Source organism: Amaranthus tricolor, chromosome 13, assembly GCF_026212465.1.
Source record: "Amaranthus tricolor cultivar Red isolate AtriRed21 chromosome 13, ASM2621246v1, whole genome shotgun sequence".
Lineage (NCBI taxonomy): Eukaryota > Viridiplantae > Streptophyta > Magnoliopsida > Caryophyllales > Amaranthaceae > Amaranthus > Amaranthus tricolor.
This window is the reverse complement of record NC_080059.1, coordinates 2,594,833-2,614,232: the sequence shown is the minus strand read 5'-3', so window position 1 is coordinate 2,614,232 and position 19,400 is coordinate 2,594,833. Positions and strand designations below refer to the sequence as shown.

Sequence of the window (19,400 nt, the reverse complement as noted above, 5' to 3'; positions counted from 1 at the left end):
AGAGTAGTTCGAAAGATGTAAAGCATGCTTAGTGCAACATAATTACTGATTTAATTAATTATTGACTAATTATTTTTGGGTTATATATTAAGAGAATTTATGAATGAATAGAAAAATGGGGTGACTTTTATTAGCTATGGACAATTAGGAAAGACATGGAAGACAACAACTAGAGTGATGCAACTATATACCACGCCCTTACCAAATATTGTTGTCTTCTTTTTATTTTGATTATTCTAACTTTTTAAAATGAGAATGAAAGGTTTTGGATTAGGAAAAGGGTTGATTGGATTAGGAAGGATAATCCTCTATTAAAAATGATAAACGGTAATTAATAATTGAGATCGCGCATAGATTTTAAACTATATATGTCTAACCATCACAATCATATAATTCAAAGTATTGATTATTTAAATATAAGGGACAAGTCATTTCAAAAATATACATATAAATGCAACAAAATATTTAGAAAAGATCTGAAAGGAAAATACTCATTTTCGTTTCTTTTTCCTTTATTTCCTTTTTAAATAAATAAGATGCATTTTCTCTCCTTACCCCTCCTCTACTTTTCCCTTCCCTTCCCATCCTTTCATTTCTCCAAATATAGTATAAGAGTAAAATACTACAAACTAAAAGTTATTGATAATGTTGTCTTCAAGAAATTGAATACATAGAATGAATCTAGAGGTGTTTATTCGAATCATCGAGTAGGTTTGAAATAGAGTTTTGTTTTCATATTGTTTTTACATAATTGAAAATCATTTTTAAAGTCAGGTCAAATCGAGTTCGATTACAAGGTCGGATAATTTTTCAGGTCATCGAGTAAAATGGAAGGATTACTCTGTGATCAAATGTTTCTATATTTATTGGCTCAGTCACTTTGTTATGATTGTGATACCCCAGATTTAGTTTTAAAAATGATTGATAGACTACTCATATCAACAAGGTACATCTTTTTTTTAGGGAGCCCATTTGTTAAAAACTGCACAGTTAAGCGTGCTTGGTGGAGAGCAATTTTAGAATGGGTAACTTCCTGAGAAGTTTTCCCGGTTGCGCACGAGTGAGGTCAAAGTGCGGTGGAAAGACTTGTGTTGATCTGTGGGGCTAGTCTACAGTCTCCATGAATATTACCGGCGGTTCGAGGGGCGGAGGTGTTACAATGACCTCTTCTATGAATGTTCATATGACCTCCAAGAGGTTGAGCTGACTCAAATTCTCTGTCACAAAAGGTGCATGTGTAGTACCTTAGCTTGAAGGGCATAGATATCCATAAGGGTAATTCTTACCAAACTTGTAATGATTCTCCCAACTTTCTTTCATCACTTCTACTATTCAAAACTACTTTCTCGATCCGTAGCCAAAAAGACTAAATTCGATGAGTCTAGGGTCTTAAATTATTCATGTACGTAATTGCATAACCAAACATCTAAACTGCATTTAGGAAACAGAAAATGAGATGATTTCACCAAACACAAAGTAGCCGGAGGACTACTTTTATTTATATATATTGGACAATAAATACTAGTCATTAGGATTACAAAGAGGAAAGAAACTCTCTTATTGAATCATTAGTAGCACTTGTACAAGTGAAAAGATAGAAATACATATGATATTTAAGTAAATAATAAACAAAATTTGGCGCAATGCTGATGAAAACGAGCTGATGTCTCGATGATCTATGCCGAGAAGGTGATCCGCCCACCAACGCTCATCCTATCTACTCCCACAAACCTCCTACATTCTTGGTTACTCATCTAGCAAACTCTTATCAATCTAATTATCCGGAACAAAAATTTTCTTACATTTCCGGTAGCAAGTACTCATTGACGTATGTACATTCTCTAGGCTAAATTTATTTATCTTTTCTTAGATCAAGTTATAGAAGCTTCTTCAGGCTCAAGCTAGAACGGAAAACAAAAACGGGTTCATTAAGAGTATTAGTACCCAATTAATACCTATGCTTCCAACAAGAAACTGAACCCAGTATTATCTCGAATGAGAGGGGGAGATTCAATTTTCGAAATACTAATCTGCTCTGTGGACTTCGACAAGTCATCAACTGAAAACGGTATACTGCAAAACCATGGTAAAAAGTTAGCAAACAATTTGAAAAATTGTAGGAGACAAAACGGGAGTAAAGTCTAGTATGTAGTGTCTTGCAATATAACTCAGTACATTTAGGTGAATTTTTCAGTTTTTAAAGGTACCAAGTTTTTCCAGGAGTGATTTTCAATATCTCATGCTAAATACGTGTGACACCATGTCATACAAGAGTTGTTCTCAGATGGGGCGCGGGTTGTATTTTACCTTGAGTCGTCATCCAGTAGAAAAGAACTACTGACAGCATTGTTAGAATCTTCGGTCATCAAAATTCTCATATTCGATATAACCTGAACAATAATCAGTTAATATGACGTGAGAAAGCCAACATCATCATCATACCTAGTGTATCCCGCTCGTAAATATAAAAGCCAACATCAAAAATATAAATGCTGAAGTATTTTTATCAAGACGTGACTATCGATGGGCATCCTTAAATTTTTCCATCAACACAAGTTTCATTTGCAAAAGACAAGGATGTAAGCCTTTGATTAGAAAGTCACTATAGGAGATGGTCATGAAAACTCACTTCAGGAGACAGGCTATGGGTGCCATATTTGTCGTCCCAGTACATTGTGCTGATCCTGTAAAGCTGCTGAATGCTAAGCACCTGCAGATAGAAAATGGAGCTAATCAAATAGTAAGAATAATGAGTAAATTAGCGTAACTACCTTCTTTCTGAGGCTTTAAAGTGCAGGACTTACTGGACAGAGGTCATGACTAACTTCATCTAGAGTCTTCTGCGGCTTTTGATGTATAACCTGAAAAAGAACGCATATTGAACAAACTAGAAACTTTTCCACCTTCCAAATTATTGATAACTACTCTTTTCTCCGCACAACTAGCCTTTCATCCTTTCATTCCATCCGTCACTTTCTCATATTTTTCGTGCATTGATTCCAAATTAATCCTAAAGGTTTGCGATTACCATTTTTAAATATGGTATACTGCTATATAAAAACATGTGCACTTTTTATTATTGTAAAGTTGCAGAAGATGTTTGATACCCAGATCAATAGGAAAAACCTCTTTCTTATCATAACAAGGGTAAGGTTGTGTACATTTGACCCCTGCAACCTTACCCTCGCCTAGGTGGCAGTGGCGAAGCCACATGGGGGACTAATGGGCTCAACCCCCAAAGCCCAATCTTGCAGTGCACTAATGCCACTTGTGTTTTTAGTTCAGTCCCTGCAGATTTTTTTAATTGCATATTGCTAGCATTGTTACAAGAGTAGTAGAAAGTTGGCGGTTTCATGCTAAAGGAAGATTTGATATTCCCGACCCATTTAATCTTTATTTTCTGCCTTTGTCCTTCATAGGTGACAAACATTTTAATGGCGTTAGGGTAATAAAACTTTGTTGCTATAAAAACATGATTGAAAGAAAATAATACCAGGAAACCAATAGCTTGTCTGATATGCTTCAGCTCATCCCAAGCTGAACCTGCATACTGGTAGTTCAAATTTTGGATAAGGTAAAAGGTAATAACGAAGAAGTAGAAAATATAAGCATAAAGTCCAGTAACCGAAGAAAAAATAGTATCTATATTTAATATACCTCTTCATTAGCATCAAAACACCAATTTTCTAATTCTGCGAGTCCAGCCTTGACATATTCTGCATTGCTGAAAGAACAGCATTCCCGTCTCAACAATAAGCTGTGCAGTGGGCAAAAATGTCGAGAAATTATCATATTTTAGCCAACAATAAAGGCGAAGATAAATCAGTAATATTTTTACCTGTTGAACAACTGTATGTTGATAAAAGAGAATACTTGGGTGTATACTTTGCGGATGAGGAATGACGGAACCTGATACGGGATTGCTCTGAAGTCAGTAACTCTGATTATTCTTATAACGTATAACACATTCAAGCAATGCTCCAAACAGATTAATTCAAATTAATGGGAATAGAAGTTTTTTTATGTGGTAACCGCTCATTCTAATGAAGCAAAACAAATCATCATTGGAAATCGTCGTTGACAAAGATTAGTCACATATACTTGCCCACAATTAACAAAAAATTACTCTACTGGCTCATAAGTAGTAATAGAATAGTTATGCAAAAAGGAACTGACATAATTAGCTTTCATGACGTTGAGGTAATTGTTGAAGCTCTGTACTATCTCTTTCCAGTGCACAAATAGTGTCTGGTTAGCAGCTGGGCTATTATAGTGAGTAATTGAGCTAACTTTTCTTGGTGCCTGTAACATAAGTCAACTTTTCGTACGAGTATATATATAAGAGGCTAGTTGGTATTAATAACTCAACCTAAGAAATGCAGTTACCTGAATACATAAGCCCAGCTGAGGAGATATCTCTTTTTTCAGATTATCACGGACCATTCCATAAATCTTCTCCACATAAGCTGTTAACTGCTGCTTGAAAAGAAATGCAGGATATTTGGCTTCAATCTGGCTCAACTGGCGATCAACTCCACTATTCTTTGCACCATCAAGCGAAGAAAGATCAATGTCTCGAGGAATTCCACGGAAACTCTGCTTAAATAGAAAGAAGCAAAGATTTAATGCAAGTTAATGGTAGAGGTGTTCATTCAGGTCATCGGGTTAATTTCTATTCAGGTGTCTCGGGTCGGTTTAAAATCGGGTCTTGTGTTAACATTGATTTTATATAACTTTAAATTCATTTTGAAGTCGGGTTCGATTAAAAGGTCCAGTAGATATAGGGTCATCGAGTCTGTTTTGAAGACCTCTAGTTAGAAGTACTTATTCATGCAAAGGAAAGTAATCAGACAAAAGGTACATTACCGCGGTCATCCTGCCGATGAGAGTAGGTGGAGGGCGTCTCCACTGAGGAGCCACTCCAGCTGCACCACCTGCTTTTAGTGTGCGTTGTAACAGTAATAACAAGGAAGATGTATTTGATAGCCAGTAACCTAAGATGTCATTGTTATCCGGCGCCTGATGTATACATTGCATTTAAAAGTTCAGAGAAGCATCATACAAGGCATCATGCTTTTACTGAATTACAATTCTAACCTCTATAGCGTGACCAATTGTTTGAATAATTCTATCAAAAATACTCGTCCTCTCCACTTCAAATGATCTCCAGTGTTTCAGACATTTGTATATGATGCATGCTGTAGTTGGGCGATCATTTGTGATCCCGAGCGGCTGAGCTATACATCTGATGAGCAAGTCTTGATTCTCCTGCTGCTTTTCATTAAGGGCTTTTTGTGCTCTCCCCTCTACGTCACCATGATCCCTTGAGTTCATGGATGTACTACTACGTAGTTCCTAATACATGATTGTGAGTAGACCAATAAATGCTCGGTGAACAAATGAAGTATTGATCAAAATTCAAATTCAAGAAGGGTGAAGATCGGTACCACACTTCTTGTACTTTCAGTCCTCTGCAAGTAAATAAAGTGAAGGTAATTTTAAGTAAGACTCCGCTGCCAGAAAATACTAAAGCATAAAACAATGCAACACAATCATATTACCTGCATTAATGATCTAGAGCGTGCCGCCAAAAGCTTGTTATTCTGTGCCATGGTGATAGCTTGTTGACGAAGAACCTTATTCTCAGATTCCAAATTGGTAAGTCTATCCTCAAGCCTAAGAGAAAACAGTATGAGCATCATGTGTAACACCATCAAACACTACATTCGGACATTAGTACATAATGATTGTTTCTTATCGGCAGTACAGGACCGTCATGGGAAAACAAAAATGATTATCCTTACCCAACTAACCAATGGAAAGTTGGGGGGGGGGGGGGATGCCGGAGTATTTGTTTCACTCAGAGAAATAGTTCCGAAGAACATTAAGCGGGAATGGAATAATTTATGCAATTATCACAAGCAATGATGAAGCAAGAAAACCTTATTACAGAATAAGCATTTTCCTTCTGTGTTTTGTACCGTTATCCGCATGACCACAAATGCTCTAGAGAAAAAGGCAAGGTTGTAAAACTAGAGAAGTTGGTCCTCTCAAAAATTCAACTCTGAGAGAATGGTCAAATGTGCAAACTAATAAGAATATGAATCACATCAATAATAACTGTTTAGCCAATACAAACCTTGAACGTTTATCTGCTCCAAGTTATCGAAGCTGTTTAACTGCAACTGCAAGATGTTGCTGACAAGTTCGATAGAAATTGCTCTTTGTTGAAATTTAATTTCAGTAAGCTAGACTAGGATCTAGATAGATGCCTATATTGAAACATCACCTCAAATTATACTAGAATTTTCAGTCACCAGTTCTTGATGCATAGCAATTTTCTGTGTTTGATAAGTGTGCCTACCGACCTTTAAAGGAGATTGAATTTCACGAGCTAGAATTTTTGAAAAAGAATACTATGACAAAGGAATTAGGCTATAAGGAGGAATAAGGAAGATATTCTCACATTGGCTGCAAGTAGATAACAAACGAACTCAAATAAGTCACGTAAGAAAGCTAATAGAAGCCTTTAGACAAAGTCAATGAAAAAAATCCTCACAAAAGGTAACACTTGTATTATAATAGACCCAAAGCTCAATAATTTAACAAGTCATAATAGCAATCTTTCCTTGATTCTTAATATAAGCTAATTTTTTCACCCACCAGTCCATGTGTACTCTTTCTAATTAAAAGGATAAGATTGCGTATATATCGGACTACCTCAACCCTGCCTAGGTTAGAGCCGCTTAGTGAGATTGGCGCAATGAAATGTTTAGTCCACATGTACTATTTGATAGTTTCTCTACAATTCCTTACATAAAACTTTCTTATCTAAAAGTTTTAAGATAAAGTAAAGTTTTTCCGTAAGAACAAGACCATCAGGGGAAAGAATGCAGAACTAAGAGAATGAAAGAATGAAGACCGATGAGTACTGAACAGCATCAAAGGCTACAAAAAAATGAGGATAGGATAAGACGAGACTTACCAAAGATGGGTTATCAAGCTGAGATGAAAATTTGATAGGTTGAATCAAACGATGCAGCTTTGTGCGGCTATCAACTGGTACTGGCGTAGGAGGGGATATGTCATCTTTCTGAGTAATAGAGACACGCTCTAGTCTTGGTAAGATAATTTGAGCAAAACATGCACTAGAGACCCACTAAAAAGAATTTCCAAAGACAGGGGTGTAAAGCTTTTTGAAGAACTACGAAACAAGGAAATATTACTTTACCTATTGCTCAGGCCATCAGATGTTTTTCCTTGGCTGGTTCTTCAAATACTACTAGCACAAGTATATCTTAGAGAATGGAAGGTACATAGAGTGAACTGGACTGCAGGAAAAGGGAAAAACTTGTATAGTCAACAAGTACTTTGATGAGCGGTAAAACACTTGGACAGTATATGAAAGAAGATCATGTATAAAACAAGACAAATACCAAACCAGGTTTTTTTTTAAAAAAAAATAACGTTTAGATTGTAGAAGGGAAAATAATCTAAGGGACTATAACTACCTTCTTCAAAACATCATCTGCACTAAGATGAACCTAATAGAGGTATTGACGTCTGTGCAAAGAACTATCAAACAAGGTATATCGTGTTAATTTGTTTGGTATTTGGGAGACATTGACAGGCTGTCAGAAAGATAAGAACAGCTCACAGGCAATGAGTTGTTTATGCTCGGCAATTTCAATCTGAACCAACGACAGAGTGACACGTGTTGAAGTGATAGACAACTGATGATCAGAAAGATAATTTGATTCTAAGGATACGCACTGATTGTCAGCCTCAAAGACAACTAATTAAGGCTTGATCGGTTGATCTAAGGATATGGGTTCTATTCAAAGGCCATGTGTTAATGTGTATCAATCCAAGGAATTAGATTTATGTAAATACAGTGGTAGGATGAGTAACTTCCATTAGAAAAAGTCATCGAAGGCCCCCTCCTGATCGCTTTCCCAGTTGTAAGCTCCTGCACAATGCATGCATCAAGAAAGAAGAAAAAGACAATATCGTTACTTTAAACATATCCTTCATAAGAAAATAGAAAAGCTGCTAATCAAAGAAAAAAAAATGAATGTTTCATATTTTTGGATAAGAAAAAAAGATCCACATGTGAAATCGATGGTTGATCAGCATACTAATATTGATTTTGAGATAGATTTTTATCTTAACGCTATACAAAATGTGGGTAGAGAGAGGAATCGACACTAGGAAAACTAAGCTAACCTGAAGTTCCAGCATGTGAGAGTTCCTGAACTATCGACTGGAAGTTAGTGCGATTCAAGAAGGATAAGTTTCCAGGACTTGAAGCAGGAGCTCGTGAAGTGGAATCAGAAGCAGATGATGAATCTTCAGAAAAAGAAGAAAAGACACCGTGACGAGTATCTCTCACTGTATCCTCCGAAGGAAAACACAAGTTTGATGAGGCATGCAAAACCATTTTCAGCTCCGAGAATTGGTTGGACATGCATAATAACATCCTGAGACATGCTAAATCACATCTATTGTTAGTCAAATGACATGTACGAGCTTCAATAACCTGAAGTTCCTTCATTTATCAGCAATTATCTGATTAACCTAATAAAAAAGTGTTACCACTTCATGCTAATCAATGGAAAATATGTAGCGTGGGGGGCAGGGGGAGGAGAGGGAAGTTAATGTTGATTAAACCTTTGAGCATAAATCTGTCGGTATGTGAGAGTAACTGCTAAGGGGTACTTGATTAGAAAATTTAATTTGGCTCAATTCTATCTTGGGTTTATTTGAACCATTAATTATGAATCTTAGAACTGATTCGATTCCTGGTGCCCTCAAAAACTTTCCAGTGAAATGAACCGAATATTCTCATGTATGACACAGCAAGGTAGATCAGTAAATACTAAACAAGGAAAAAAAAGAAGTGTTTGAGAGTGAAACAAGTCTTCAAGATCACAAAGTAAAGATGATCATCTCACGTGCTTCTAACTTAAGACCCTTTATACAATCATGCTAGACTCCATTTGAGATCATATAACTCAAGACACCCACCATCGTAGAGAAAAGAATCCTACAGAAAGGTAATCCTTGTCGAACCTCAAGAAGGTCAAAAGAATTTATTGGGGTTTTTATCATCTAACATAGAGATCACATATATAAGCAACAACGCCAAAGTCTTAATCCCAACAATGTGGGGACGATATTACATTTATATGCAACCTGAAATATTTTTGGACGAATAAGAAAGAACTTCGAGGTGATTACTCATCGACTATTTGTACCCACAAAGGCAACAATGTTTCCGTAATCAAATTCTTATCATAATCCTGAAGACTCAAGTCAGATCAAGCAAACACTTAAAACAACCAAATGATGATCATTTAGTAGAAAGATTAAACTAGTATTTTATTTAGAGTGTAATGGAATAATGTAAACTCATTACATTAAAAAAGGTAAACTACACAAACAAAATTAAATATTACCTATTCAGAGAATCCTGAAGCTGATGGACTCTTTTTTCTGTTTCTTCGAGTTTCTTACGTTTTTCTTCACTTGATTCATGGGCTTCTTTATACTTCTTTTCCCACATATCAGATCTTTCTCTTTCTGTCTCTAACGAGGTCTGCGTACCGTTAAAGGAAATTCCTCTATAAATCAAAGAAAAGAAAGAACATCCAAACAACTTTTAGGGCAGACAAGTGTGCCCCGGAAATCTACTATTAACTCCATCAAACCTAAAAGATACAAGACCGATGGTCATATGATGGAATCATGGAAGCATTTGTGATATATGGAAGCACTTAGGAGTAACATCATTTGAATTGGCAAGTGGAAACCGCAGAACTATGCCAAGGCCTACAAACAAGCGATCAATAAGCCAATCTGGAGAAGTATACCTTTAGATTATCTACTTCTTCAGTTAGAGAGTCAATATCTTCGGTATCTTCAATGGTTATTGGAGTTTCTTTGACAACAGATACTGCCTCTGTTACTGCCTCTGCTACTGCTTTATGAGCAGCCTCACGCTCCTTGACAAGCAATTCATTTGTCTCATCAACTCTCCTCTGCATATCTTGCAATGATCGACGTAACTTTGCTATTTCCTGCTCCTTCGACTCCTCCAGATCCATCTGTACAAAAGCATATTAACAGTTAAGTTATGATAATTGCTGAGTACAGTGTTACATTATTCGCTGGAGATGAATTTCGGAAGAAAATTTTGTGGACACTGTGGAGATAAACTCATAGTTCATGCAACTAAAATCATCTTTTGAAATTAAGGCATTGTTGTTAAAGTTGATTTTTTCCTAGGATTACAGTTTTAAAAGACAGAACTAAATTCGAAATAGCGCAAAAATAAAGGATGCACCATATCTAATCATACCGTACGAATCATAATGGTTTTCAAATCTACCAAACCGATACTATCAACATCACAAATTCACAACAGTGAGAAAAAACCATTTTAACACTGGTTCAAGGGATATCTCATGGTTTTGCAGTTTTGCCAAATATTTTGCAGTACGACAACTGCCATACCGCATCGCCGTGACCATTGCCGCAATTGCAATCGAAACCATATATATACACTATGTTACCAACAGTGACTTCTTTATCATTATAGTTGTGTTGTAGTCAAGAAAACAATAATTTTCTAGATGGTTTTGTAGCTTTTCCGACGTTTCAGGCAAGGACTTTAAGAAAAATTTGACAAATTTCTATCAAGTGCAAATTTAAATTCTTTCCCTTCATACGGCATTCTTTCCTCTTAAGATTCTTGTCAGTTCATAAGCCAAAAAAAAAAGCCAAAAAAAGACGAAAAATTCTGTAGCTTTTCTGCGAGTGTAATTTTGAATGAAAAATTTGACAAAAACTCTCATGGCCGACCTTCGAATCAGTTCATATCAAGTCAAACTCAAAGCATATTACTAATATTGAGAAAAGGAATATGAAGTGCATTACCCGTGCACGTTTTTCTAATTGTAGCCGCCACCCAAGTTCTTCCACCTTTTTCTCAAGTTTATCCTTCGCTTCTTTAAGTGCCCCAGTTTCTCGGGAAGCCTTAAAAGATGTGGAGAATCCATGTCAGTAGAATACTAAAAAAATTTCACTATATATCAAATCTAAAAGATCATTTGCAGATTTCAAAGTAGCATAAAAATTTTAAGGAGAAAACATAAATCCCACCATGCCTTTTTTGTAAATATAAACAAGCAAAACACATACCATCTTCAGTTTTCTCAGTTCTTTTCGAGCTAGCCTCCCTCTCCATCTACATTGTGTAAAGATTGCATTCCTTCTAAGATTTCTATAGTACGAATATGCTATGTGGCATCTCCAAAAAGCCTGCAAATATATGGTAAAAAAATAACATCATCAAGGTAAAAACTGACTGATGGCTGCCCGGTGTTTATTACATATTTTGCAACACTTCAGATAACTCAAGCAAGAAAGCTAATAACCTGAATAATCTTTGCGGCATTTGTTTGCTTTCTAAATCTTAATTCATTGCGAGCAGCCAAGACCCTTGATCCTGTTTGTAGTGTGAGAGCCGAGGATTGTATTCGTGAATAAGATTTTCTCGACAAGTGTCTGCGCAAATTCTTTTGAACTTTTATAGAAGCCGACTCTCTTCTCAAATTTTCAAAAAGATTGCAAGCCAGTCTTCCTAGGAATATGAAAGTAGAAAGTACAAGCAAGATGAGAATCATAAAAAGTGGCACAAATGCAAATGTGACAACGGAAAGCTATAAAGTTGTCAGGGATTCCAAGAGGCATACTCCTCCATAATGCTTGTATATCGACGGAAGCCTTGTGCAATGCGAGAAAATGTTGACGGGCAATATGAGTTCTAGTCTTCCTTTGAATAGTCTTTGCAGCATTATTAAGCTTCCCTGCTCTGCGTGAATCCAACTCCGCCATTTGACCAGTTCTCAAGAAAACTTTTGTCTTACCAATCTGCAAATAGTCGAGATTCAAGACCACTGGATGTACGAAGAGATTGAACTATAAACCATAGAAAGTAAAGCAAGAGTAATATATTCGCAGTGTGTCATAAATCAGATAGTGCCCGAATAAAACAACAGGATCAGTCTATAACCTGGTAACCAGTTAGCCCCATCTTTTCCAATATCTTTGCGCATACAACCTTTTCTGCATCGCTGCAAAGAAGTATAGTGCACAGGAACTTCTATTAATTGCTTCAAAGTGAATACGAATCGCAAGAAACCACATGCTAATCCAGACAAAACATACTTCTCTTTTACAACTTCAGGAGCAAGAAGTTTAAATCGACTAACGAACTCAAAAAACGTCCGGCGAGTGGGATATCCAGCACAGCTGATCCTAATTGCTTCTAAAACACCCTAAACAGAAGAGTTAGAGCAAAACAAAAAACAAAAGAATATGGGAATAGATATATTGTAGAATGTGTTGATATTGTACTCACACCACAACGCAGTTGCTGCATTACATTCATATTCTCGAATATAGCCGGCTTAAGAACATTATTTGGCTTTACACATCTGATGTAGTGGGGTTCCGAAGAATTCAGTGTTTCCATGAGTTGTTGTAGTTGAAGCTGGCCCAAAATATTACCGAAGTTAAGCTTCGCTCTTTATAGAAGTACGAAAACAACATTCATTAACAAATGGAAATTTAATCAGATACCTTAAAACGAGAACCAATCGATGAGAACTTCGAGGACTTGGATGTCTCTACAGCAATAACAGGAAAGAGCCCTGCTACAAAAGAACATTTGGAAGCACTCAACAGGTCCTGATGTTCTGGAACGACATAGTCTTTGTTTTTGTCTAGAAAATAGTCAGATTGGTATTGAACCTTAAAATGAAAAAAATAGAGAATGAGAAAATCTCGAACTAATAAAAATCGATGCTTAGTTAACCAGCATTCAGCCTGCAGGAGTACAAAAGAAAAAATTCAAGTCACCTCTCCAGCATAATGAGCAAGGGTGAAAGCAGTACGAGATAATTTTGGCTTGATGAAGCGCTTATGCGTCTTAAAAGTCTGATATAACTTCTGCGAGAAGGTTTCGTGAGTTGACTTCGGAAACATGCTGGAAAAAGTCAGCACAAAAAAAAGAAAAAATGAAAACCACGGCCCCTAAGTAAATAGTTTCATTTTGAACCAAACAGCTTTGACAATAGATCTAATGATCCATACACGATGAAGACAAATTAATATTGATCAAAAAGGGAGAGAAACTATACCAAGCTTCATCAAGAAGTGCGATGATGCCTCCAGGTTTCTGCATTTAGAAAAAAAAAACGAGAATTATCGGAAAGTAATCAATTTCGATGGACCATAATTATCGAGAAATAAATACATTCTACAGTCTGTTATCGAGAGAAATAGCATAAAATTTTCTTTACATTCTGAGAAGAACGCTAACATGAAAAACACATCTTGCATCCCAATTTTCCCAAGGGACAAGTTTTTCTTATATCCTTTTTTGGTTTGGAGGGGGGACGCAAACATGTTAGATACTTTCTTCAAGGTATGAACTCTCAGCCTACTTAATTTTATGCATCAATATTTTCATGTATCTCTTTAGTCATATAGATTTTCTTGTTCTTATCGCAAACTTGATAACGATATACATGTAATTCTAATTAATGGCAATCTAGCAAAGTCACAACAGTTCATCCTTTAAAAAGTTAAGTATCATCCTCTTCTACGTACAGCAATAATAAGAATTAATCCAATCGAGCAACTCATTCAGTATACCATAATACTCCCTCCGTCCCACTCAATTTGCATCATTTGCCATTTTAGTCCGTCCAACTTAATTTGCATCGTTTCTATTTTCGGACGATGGCCCACCACTTCCTTTTAATCTCATCTATTTATTTTAACTCTCATTAATTTCATCCACACAATTCATTCCCTCTCTTCATTTATTAACATTGTCCATCTTTTTCTAAAAAGCACCCATTTCTCTTTGCTTCAATCCTAACAGGACAAAGAGAGTACTCTTTTTCTAACAGTAACTACGGCAGCATAAACAAAGATCAAACGCTGACAAATAAGTTGCAAAATGGAATAACCTTTTCTAGAAGATCCAAGACATCTTGGTTATCTACAAATTCAATATAGCTCCAATCGATTTCCTCCTTGGTGTACTCCTCTTGCTCCATCTTGAAAACATGCTGAAGTTTGCATAGTGACAAAAGGTGTCATAGATTCATATGAAACGGGGTTTTAAAATACTCAAAATACTATTCTAAACAATATCCAGCTTCTCTTTACAATATGTTATTTTTAACCTGATTGAAATGTTGTTGCAGCTTTTCATTTGTGTAATTGATGCAAAATTGCTCAAAACTGCACAGCCATAAAACACAAGGGAGTAAATTACTGAAAGAATCCGATTGACTCGCTCAAATATTTTTTCATTTTACCTATTAGTCTTGAAGCTTTCAAAACCATAAATATCAAGGACGCCAATCAAACACGTGGAGTTAGGATCTTGACCGATTGATTCGTTGATCTTATTCACCAACCTTTGAAGATTCAAAAAAAGAAGTTAGCAACAAAGAGAAGGCGTTCACCAGTTCTGAATTGAAGGAACAAACCATCTTAACATAATCCTCATTAGATCATTACCAATCAAACAAACGACAATACACTGTTTTTGCTAGACCATCTCTGCTCACCGTTGCAGCCCCAGGATCAAGGCTCCTTTTTATTACCTCTTCAGGAGTAATCATTACACGTTTGCAAAGAGCATCTTCCAAAGCAACAGGATCACACCTGAATCCAAAACGACAACAACCATCACAACAACCGAATTCAGATAAGTACATACCCCAACGGCCCATTTGGTTAATGGTACTAATTGGTGGTAATAGGAATGATTTGTAGTGTAAATTTTCATTATATGTATCATGTCATTGCCATGGTAATGAAAGTTTGATCATTAAAAAGTTTTTTTGTTCATAATCTTTTATCACCACCTAATGCCACATGTTCAAGTGGTAATGCATTAGAATGAATTTCGTGAAGAAAATGAGCTTGTTGAAGGAGAATAAGTATGGTTATTAAATTTATCAAGAGATATTCTGACCAAAATTACACTAACATTTCATTACCATTCCCATCATTTAGTACCGGTTATCAAACGGGTCGCAAAAGTTTATGAATTAAATAATTTTACATGAAAAGTTCGGCTGCTGTCTGAAGATGAAACTTAGACTTATCGTCCTTTGGAACAGATGAATCAACATCTTGACCCTTTGTAAATTCAATATTACCCAGATGAAGAATTGCAGCAACCACTCTAAATATTGCTTCCTTCATATCAAAACAAGGAAAGGGAGAAAGCGAGATTATTTTCATGTATCTCGGCATATTCAACACATCATAGACAAAAGAAAATAGTATACCTGTTCTTCATTACTCATTCCAACTATCCCCATAGCTCTCCTCGTAGCAAGGTAGTCTTGAGCATCATTTATGCCGACTAACTCGTAACAATTTGACTGATTAAGATAATGAAATGATCTAGGATCGCCAAGCTTGTATTTCTCCACTTCCTGGAGTGAATATATATATATATATATATATATATATATATATATATATATATATATATATATATATATATATAAATTAAGATGTTATGATCTGGACTTCGAGAAATTAAAAATCTCAAGACAGAAATATTATGATGCGGACCTCCTTCGGCGCAGCACAAAGAAGATAGAAGCAGTGATAGTTACGCTCAGGGTCCGAAACTTGGCAAACTCGAGATCTTTCCAGGAGATATGTCCTGATGGCTGCTCCAGATATTCTTCCACGCTTGTCAAATTGAATCTCAACAAATTTACCAAAACGACTGCAGAAGTTTGTGCGAGAGATCATTTCAATGAAATAAAGATCAAGCAACCAGGAACTGTTGCACATTAAATGGTCAGTAGGGTTAAGCAGATGAACAAACCTTGAGTTGTTATTGCGAACTGTTTTTGCATTTCCAAAAGCTTCTAGAACAGGATTTGACTGCATCACGACAATTGCAGCAGGTAAGTTCAGATTTATGATAAAGAAATACAGCTAAATAGTCTCTGGAAAATAATACACACATTAATCAATTTATCAAATCAGTACATCCATGTCAATTCTTATGTAACTTGTAGGAGAAGTTTGAATTTAAGGTGAAAAATCGAAAAAGAGGGATGAAAATATAAGACACCCTAAGAACTTAATGGCTCTTCATCCACCCGTAGCAAATTTTCTCCAAAAAATATTTTTTGTTCGATTCATCAGTGGCCTAAGGTCACATATTTATGGGTTTGCAAATATATCTAGCACTTACAGAAACCATACCTCCAAAACTTGTTGTTCAACAGTCCTCCCCTCTGTAGCTGCACGTCCACCCAAGTACGCAAGATAACGCATAAGCATTTTAGTAGTCTCAGTCTTACCCGCCCCACTTTCACCACTAACCAGAATGGAATTGCTTTTTCCCTCATTCATCATTGCCCTGTTGGAACAATATATGAAAAAATCAATAAAACTTCAATCAAAACTATATATACAAAAAGGTAGTAAGATAATAATATCACCTAAATGCAACATCACCAAGTGCAAAAACATGAGGACTGAGCTCTCCGAGCGCTGCCCCTTTGTAATGGTTCATCATTTGGATATCATATATATGGGGTAGTCTTTGAAATGGATTTACGGCGATGAGAATATTCCCAGTGTAAGTCTGTCACAATGTCGAAGAGTAGCATATTGTATTATATACACAGTGGGCCCACAGCGGTAGCAATTAACGATCTTCTCTCGAGGATGTTGAAAGCATAAACCAGACACTAATTCGAAAGATAACATACATAGATTTCATTAAGAGCATATCGAGTTGCTAAGTTCTGCAGCACTCCAGGCTCATGTAAGTATGAAAGCTTCGTCATGTCATCAACTCCCCCATCTGGAGCATCCAAGTCCTTCGGATAAATTTTAGACCGATTTGCTGTAACCTGTCGGAAGTAGTAATACAATACCCAATAATTTTATAAGTGACTATTCACCCACTCAAATGCTCCTGAACAGTAGCAATGACATAGAGAAGTACACTCTGAATTTCGAAACAACAAAAATGGTCAGAATGAGTAACTGCCCGGCGTCATGCCAAAGAAAATATTAGATGTTGCTGGAAACCAAGAGGGCCAACTTGTCAAATCCAAACTAATGTTCAGGCCTGAGAGAGATGCACCAATACGAGGCTGGCGGAAAGGCAATAGATTAAGACCAACCACTGAAAAGTTACTGAAGCACACCATGGGATCAGACGTAATTTCTAAAGCCCAGTTCTATAATGAGCCTTGCAGGAATGCAGGAAAAGTGGTCATGACAAATGTTTCCCTTGATATCTTAATGGGGTCCCTAGGTTACAGAGGTTTCTAAATGATCTATTTTTTATGAAAGACAGAACTAGGCAGAATAAGCATTAGAAGAAAGTATCTGGGTAGTGATCCCGGAGAGATGCTATATACAATTTCACGACACTCGATCATGAAAGATTCATCCTTTTCTTCAATCCAAATTAATAATGTAACGATAGATACAAAGAACGCCACAAACGTTTTCACCCTTATGGCCTTATTCCTCTCAAAGATCACATAAGACTGCAGGTGCTTCAGGCACACTTAATACACTCTCTACAACCTCACGGAACTGATTCCATAGAAAGAAAGCCAACTTATACATAGACTAGTAGTGGCTCGTCTATCCTAAACAAAGCACAAAATTCACCATTACTTGACGTTAGCAGATGCTTGTCCACCCCTAATATCACCAACACATATAAATTTATATTCATCACCATTACAACCTTTTAATGAAAAGCGTAAAATCGACCAATGCAAGAGGGTACATACAATGTTGTTTCAAAGTCATCAAATTTTTTCTCCATTCAACAAGAGATATGACAATAGTAATCAACAAGAAAATATCAATGCTCTATGCACAAGTGACATAGGGCCGGCCCTAAGATTTTAGGGGCCCGGGGCGAAAAATAAATTATGGGTCCTAATTATAAAATATATATTTATAATTACAAAATTTATAATATAAAAGAAATTACACGTCAGTAATAGAGCTCGATGTTATCCGCATTTTGTTTGATAATCATGCATTTATAATTCAATAATTAGTAAATAAGTTAACAATTATCATTAACAACACTTTAGCTTGTTGGCTAAATACACACCTTAATCACATAAGGTCTCAAGTTCAAAATTTATCTTCGGGCCGGCCCTTAGTGACCAAAGAATCTCTACTTACATAGCTTAACATGCAATAAGAATTGTGAACCATATCTAGGAGCTAAAAATCAGGGGGGAAAGTCATATAATTTTGAACAAAAGAAAACCAACAACACTCCTTCAACATGTCAAAAAATATACATTAATAAACAAATATATCATAGCATTTCCTTCAAAGCATACAAACTAGCATTGCTTAAAACTACATTTGTATTTTTTTTCTACCTTCTTCCCATTTGAAGTCTTGATTTCAAGTTCTTCACCATTGATTTTTACCACTTCTCCATCAACCCAACATATATCTGGGTCCTCCACCCATACATGAGACCCAACAACCATGTTCCCCTTGGATGCCTGTAAACAATCAACAATAGCAATAATCAATTATCTTATTCTTAACAAATCCTTAATCATCAAATACTTACAAAAATCAACTAATGCAATTACAATAAAATGTGCATTAGATTTCCACACACCATTTTCTAAATTTCCTTGAATCTCAATTATTAATTCCAGGAAATTTCTCTCAAATCCCTAATTAACCCCATGTGCACATAATCATGACACCCAACTTTTTTTAAATAAAACAACCCAGATGAATCAAAATCAAAATTCTATCACCACATTGTAAACAAAACCCAAAATAAACAATCAACAGGACCGTAAATGAAATTAAAATTTAGGGATTTTGTTCCTTTTTTGGATGAATCAGAAAAAGGTGAAGAGTGAGCAAATTTTTTTGGAAAAAGTGCAGATAGGAGTATAGTTGTGTGGTAAAGGCATAGAATACAACAGCTACAGATCCGGAAACTTTGAAGAATTTTCCTAAAAATTTTGCACCTTTGATGGAATTTAGTGGTTGCCATAGTTCTCTCTCTCACGTCTCTTTTCCTCTGTCTTTCTTCTATCTAATTTATACGTTTTGGAAGGGAAGACAAATTTTAACAGTTTTTTTCTTTAAAACTTTAATTTGAAAAAATTAAAATAGGAGTTTAATTTATAACTTTTTTCCAATAACTATATGGAGTAATTTTTTTAATTATAATCACATGAACCAAAAGAGTGAAGTTGTATTTTTCTTTAGCATTAAAATTACTCACTATTTGTTAAAAAAAGTCAATTGACAAAAAAATAAAT

The 19,400-nt window shown here is 35.8% G+C and overlaps 1 protein-coding gene across 1 annotated transcript; it reads right to left on the bottom strand.

The window, feature by feature from the left end:
* Window positions 1–1,314: 1,314 nt before the first annotated feature.
* On the bottom strand, window positions 1,315–18,647 carry LOC130798585 (myosin-9-like). Its single transcript, XM_057661635.1, has 37 exons — window positions 18,489–18,647; window positions 16,833–16,976; window positions 16,560–16,705; window positions 16,321–16,477; window positions 15,935–15,993; window positions 15,673–15,832; window positions 15,381–15,530; window positions 15,152–15,288; window positions 14,602–14,748; window positions 14,397–14,498; window positions 14,262–14,319; window positions 14,043–14,144; window positions 13,206–13,243; window positions 12,925–13,051; window positions 12,646–12,816; window positions 12,425–12,556; window positions 12,232–12,341; window positions 12,077–12,137; window positions 11,757–11,934; window positions 11,439–11,644; window positions 11,203–11,322; window positions 10,939–11,037; window positions 9,873–10,106; window positions 9,459–9,598; window positions 5,562–5,676; window positions 5,448–5,471; window positions 5,098–5,355; window positions 4,867–5,019; window positions 4,387–4,596; window positions 4,177–4,302; window positions 3,839–3,909; window positions 3,658–3,757; window positions 3,494–3,550; window positions 2,805–2,861; window positions 2,630–2,710; window positions 2,308–2,390; window positions 1,315–2,073 (listed from the first exon to the last, which is right to left on the bottom strand). The coding sequence occupies exons 1-37, from the start codon at window positions 18,600–18,602 to the stop codon at window positions 1,956–1,958; spliced, it is 4,545 nt and encodes a 1,514-aa protein (XP_057517618.1). The 5' UTR covers window positions 18,603–18,647; the 3' UTR covers window positions 1,315–1,955.
* Window positions 18,648–19,400: the final 753 nt, after the last annotated feature.

Bases quoted from the DNA above. Each gene is read 5' to 3' on its own strand.
- LOC130798585 (XM_057661635.1), bottom strand. From the start codon at position 18,602: ATGGTTGTTGGGTCTCATGTATGGGTGGAGGACCCAGATATATGTTGG. The intron at 11,038-11,202 runs GTATGTGTTTTG...ACATCTTTTAAG, and splicing joins AACTGAGAAAACTGAAGATG to GCTTCCCGAGAAACTGGGGC. The intron at 4,303-4,386 runs GTAACTGCATTT...CTTATGTTACAG, and splicing joins AGCTGGGCTTATGTATTCAG to GCACCAAGAAAAGTTAGCTC.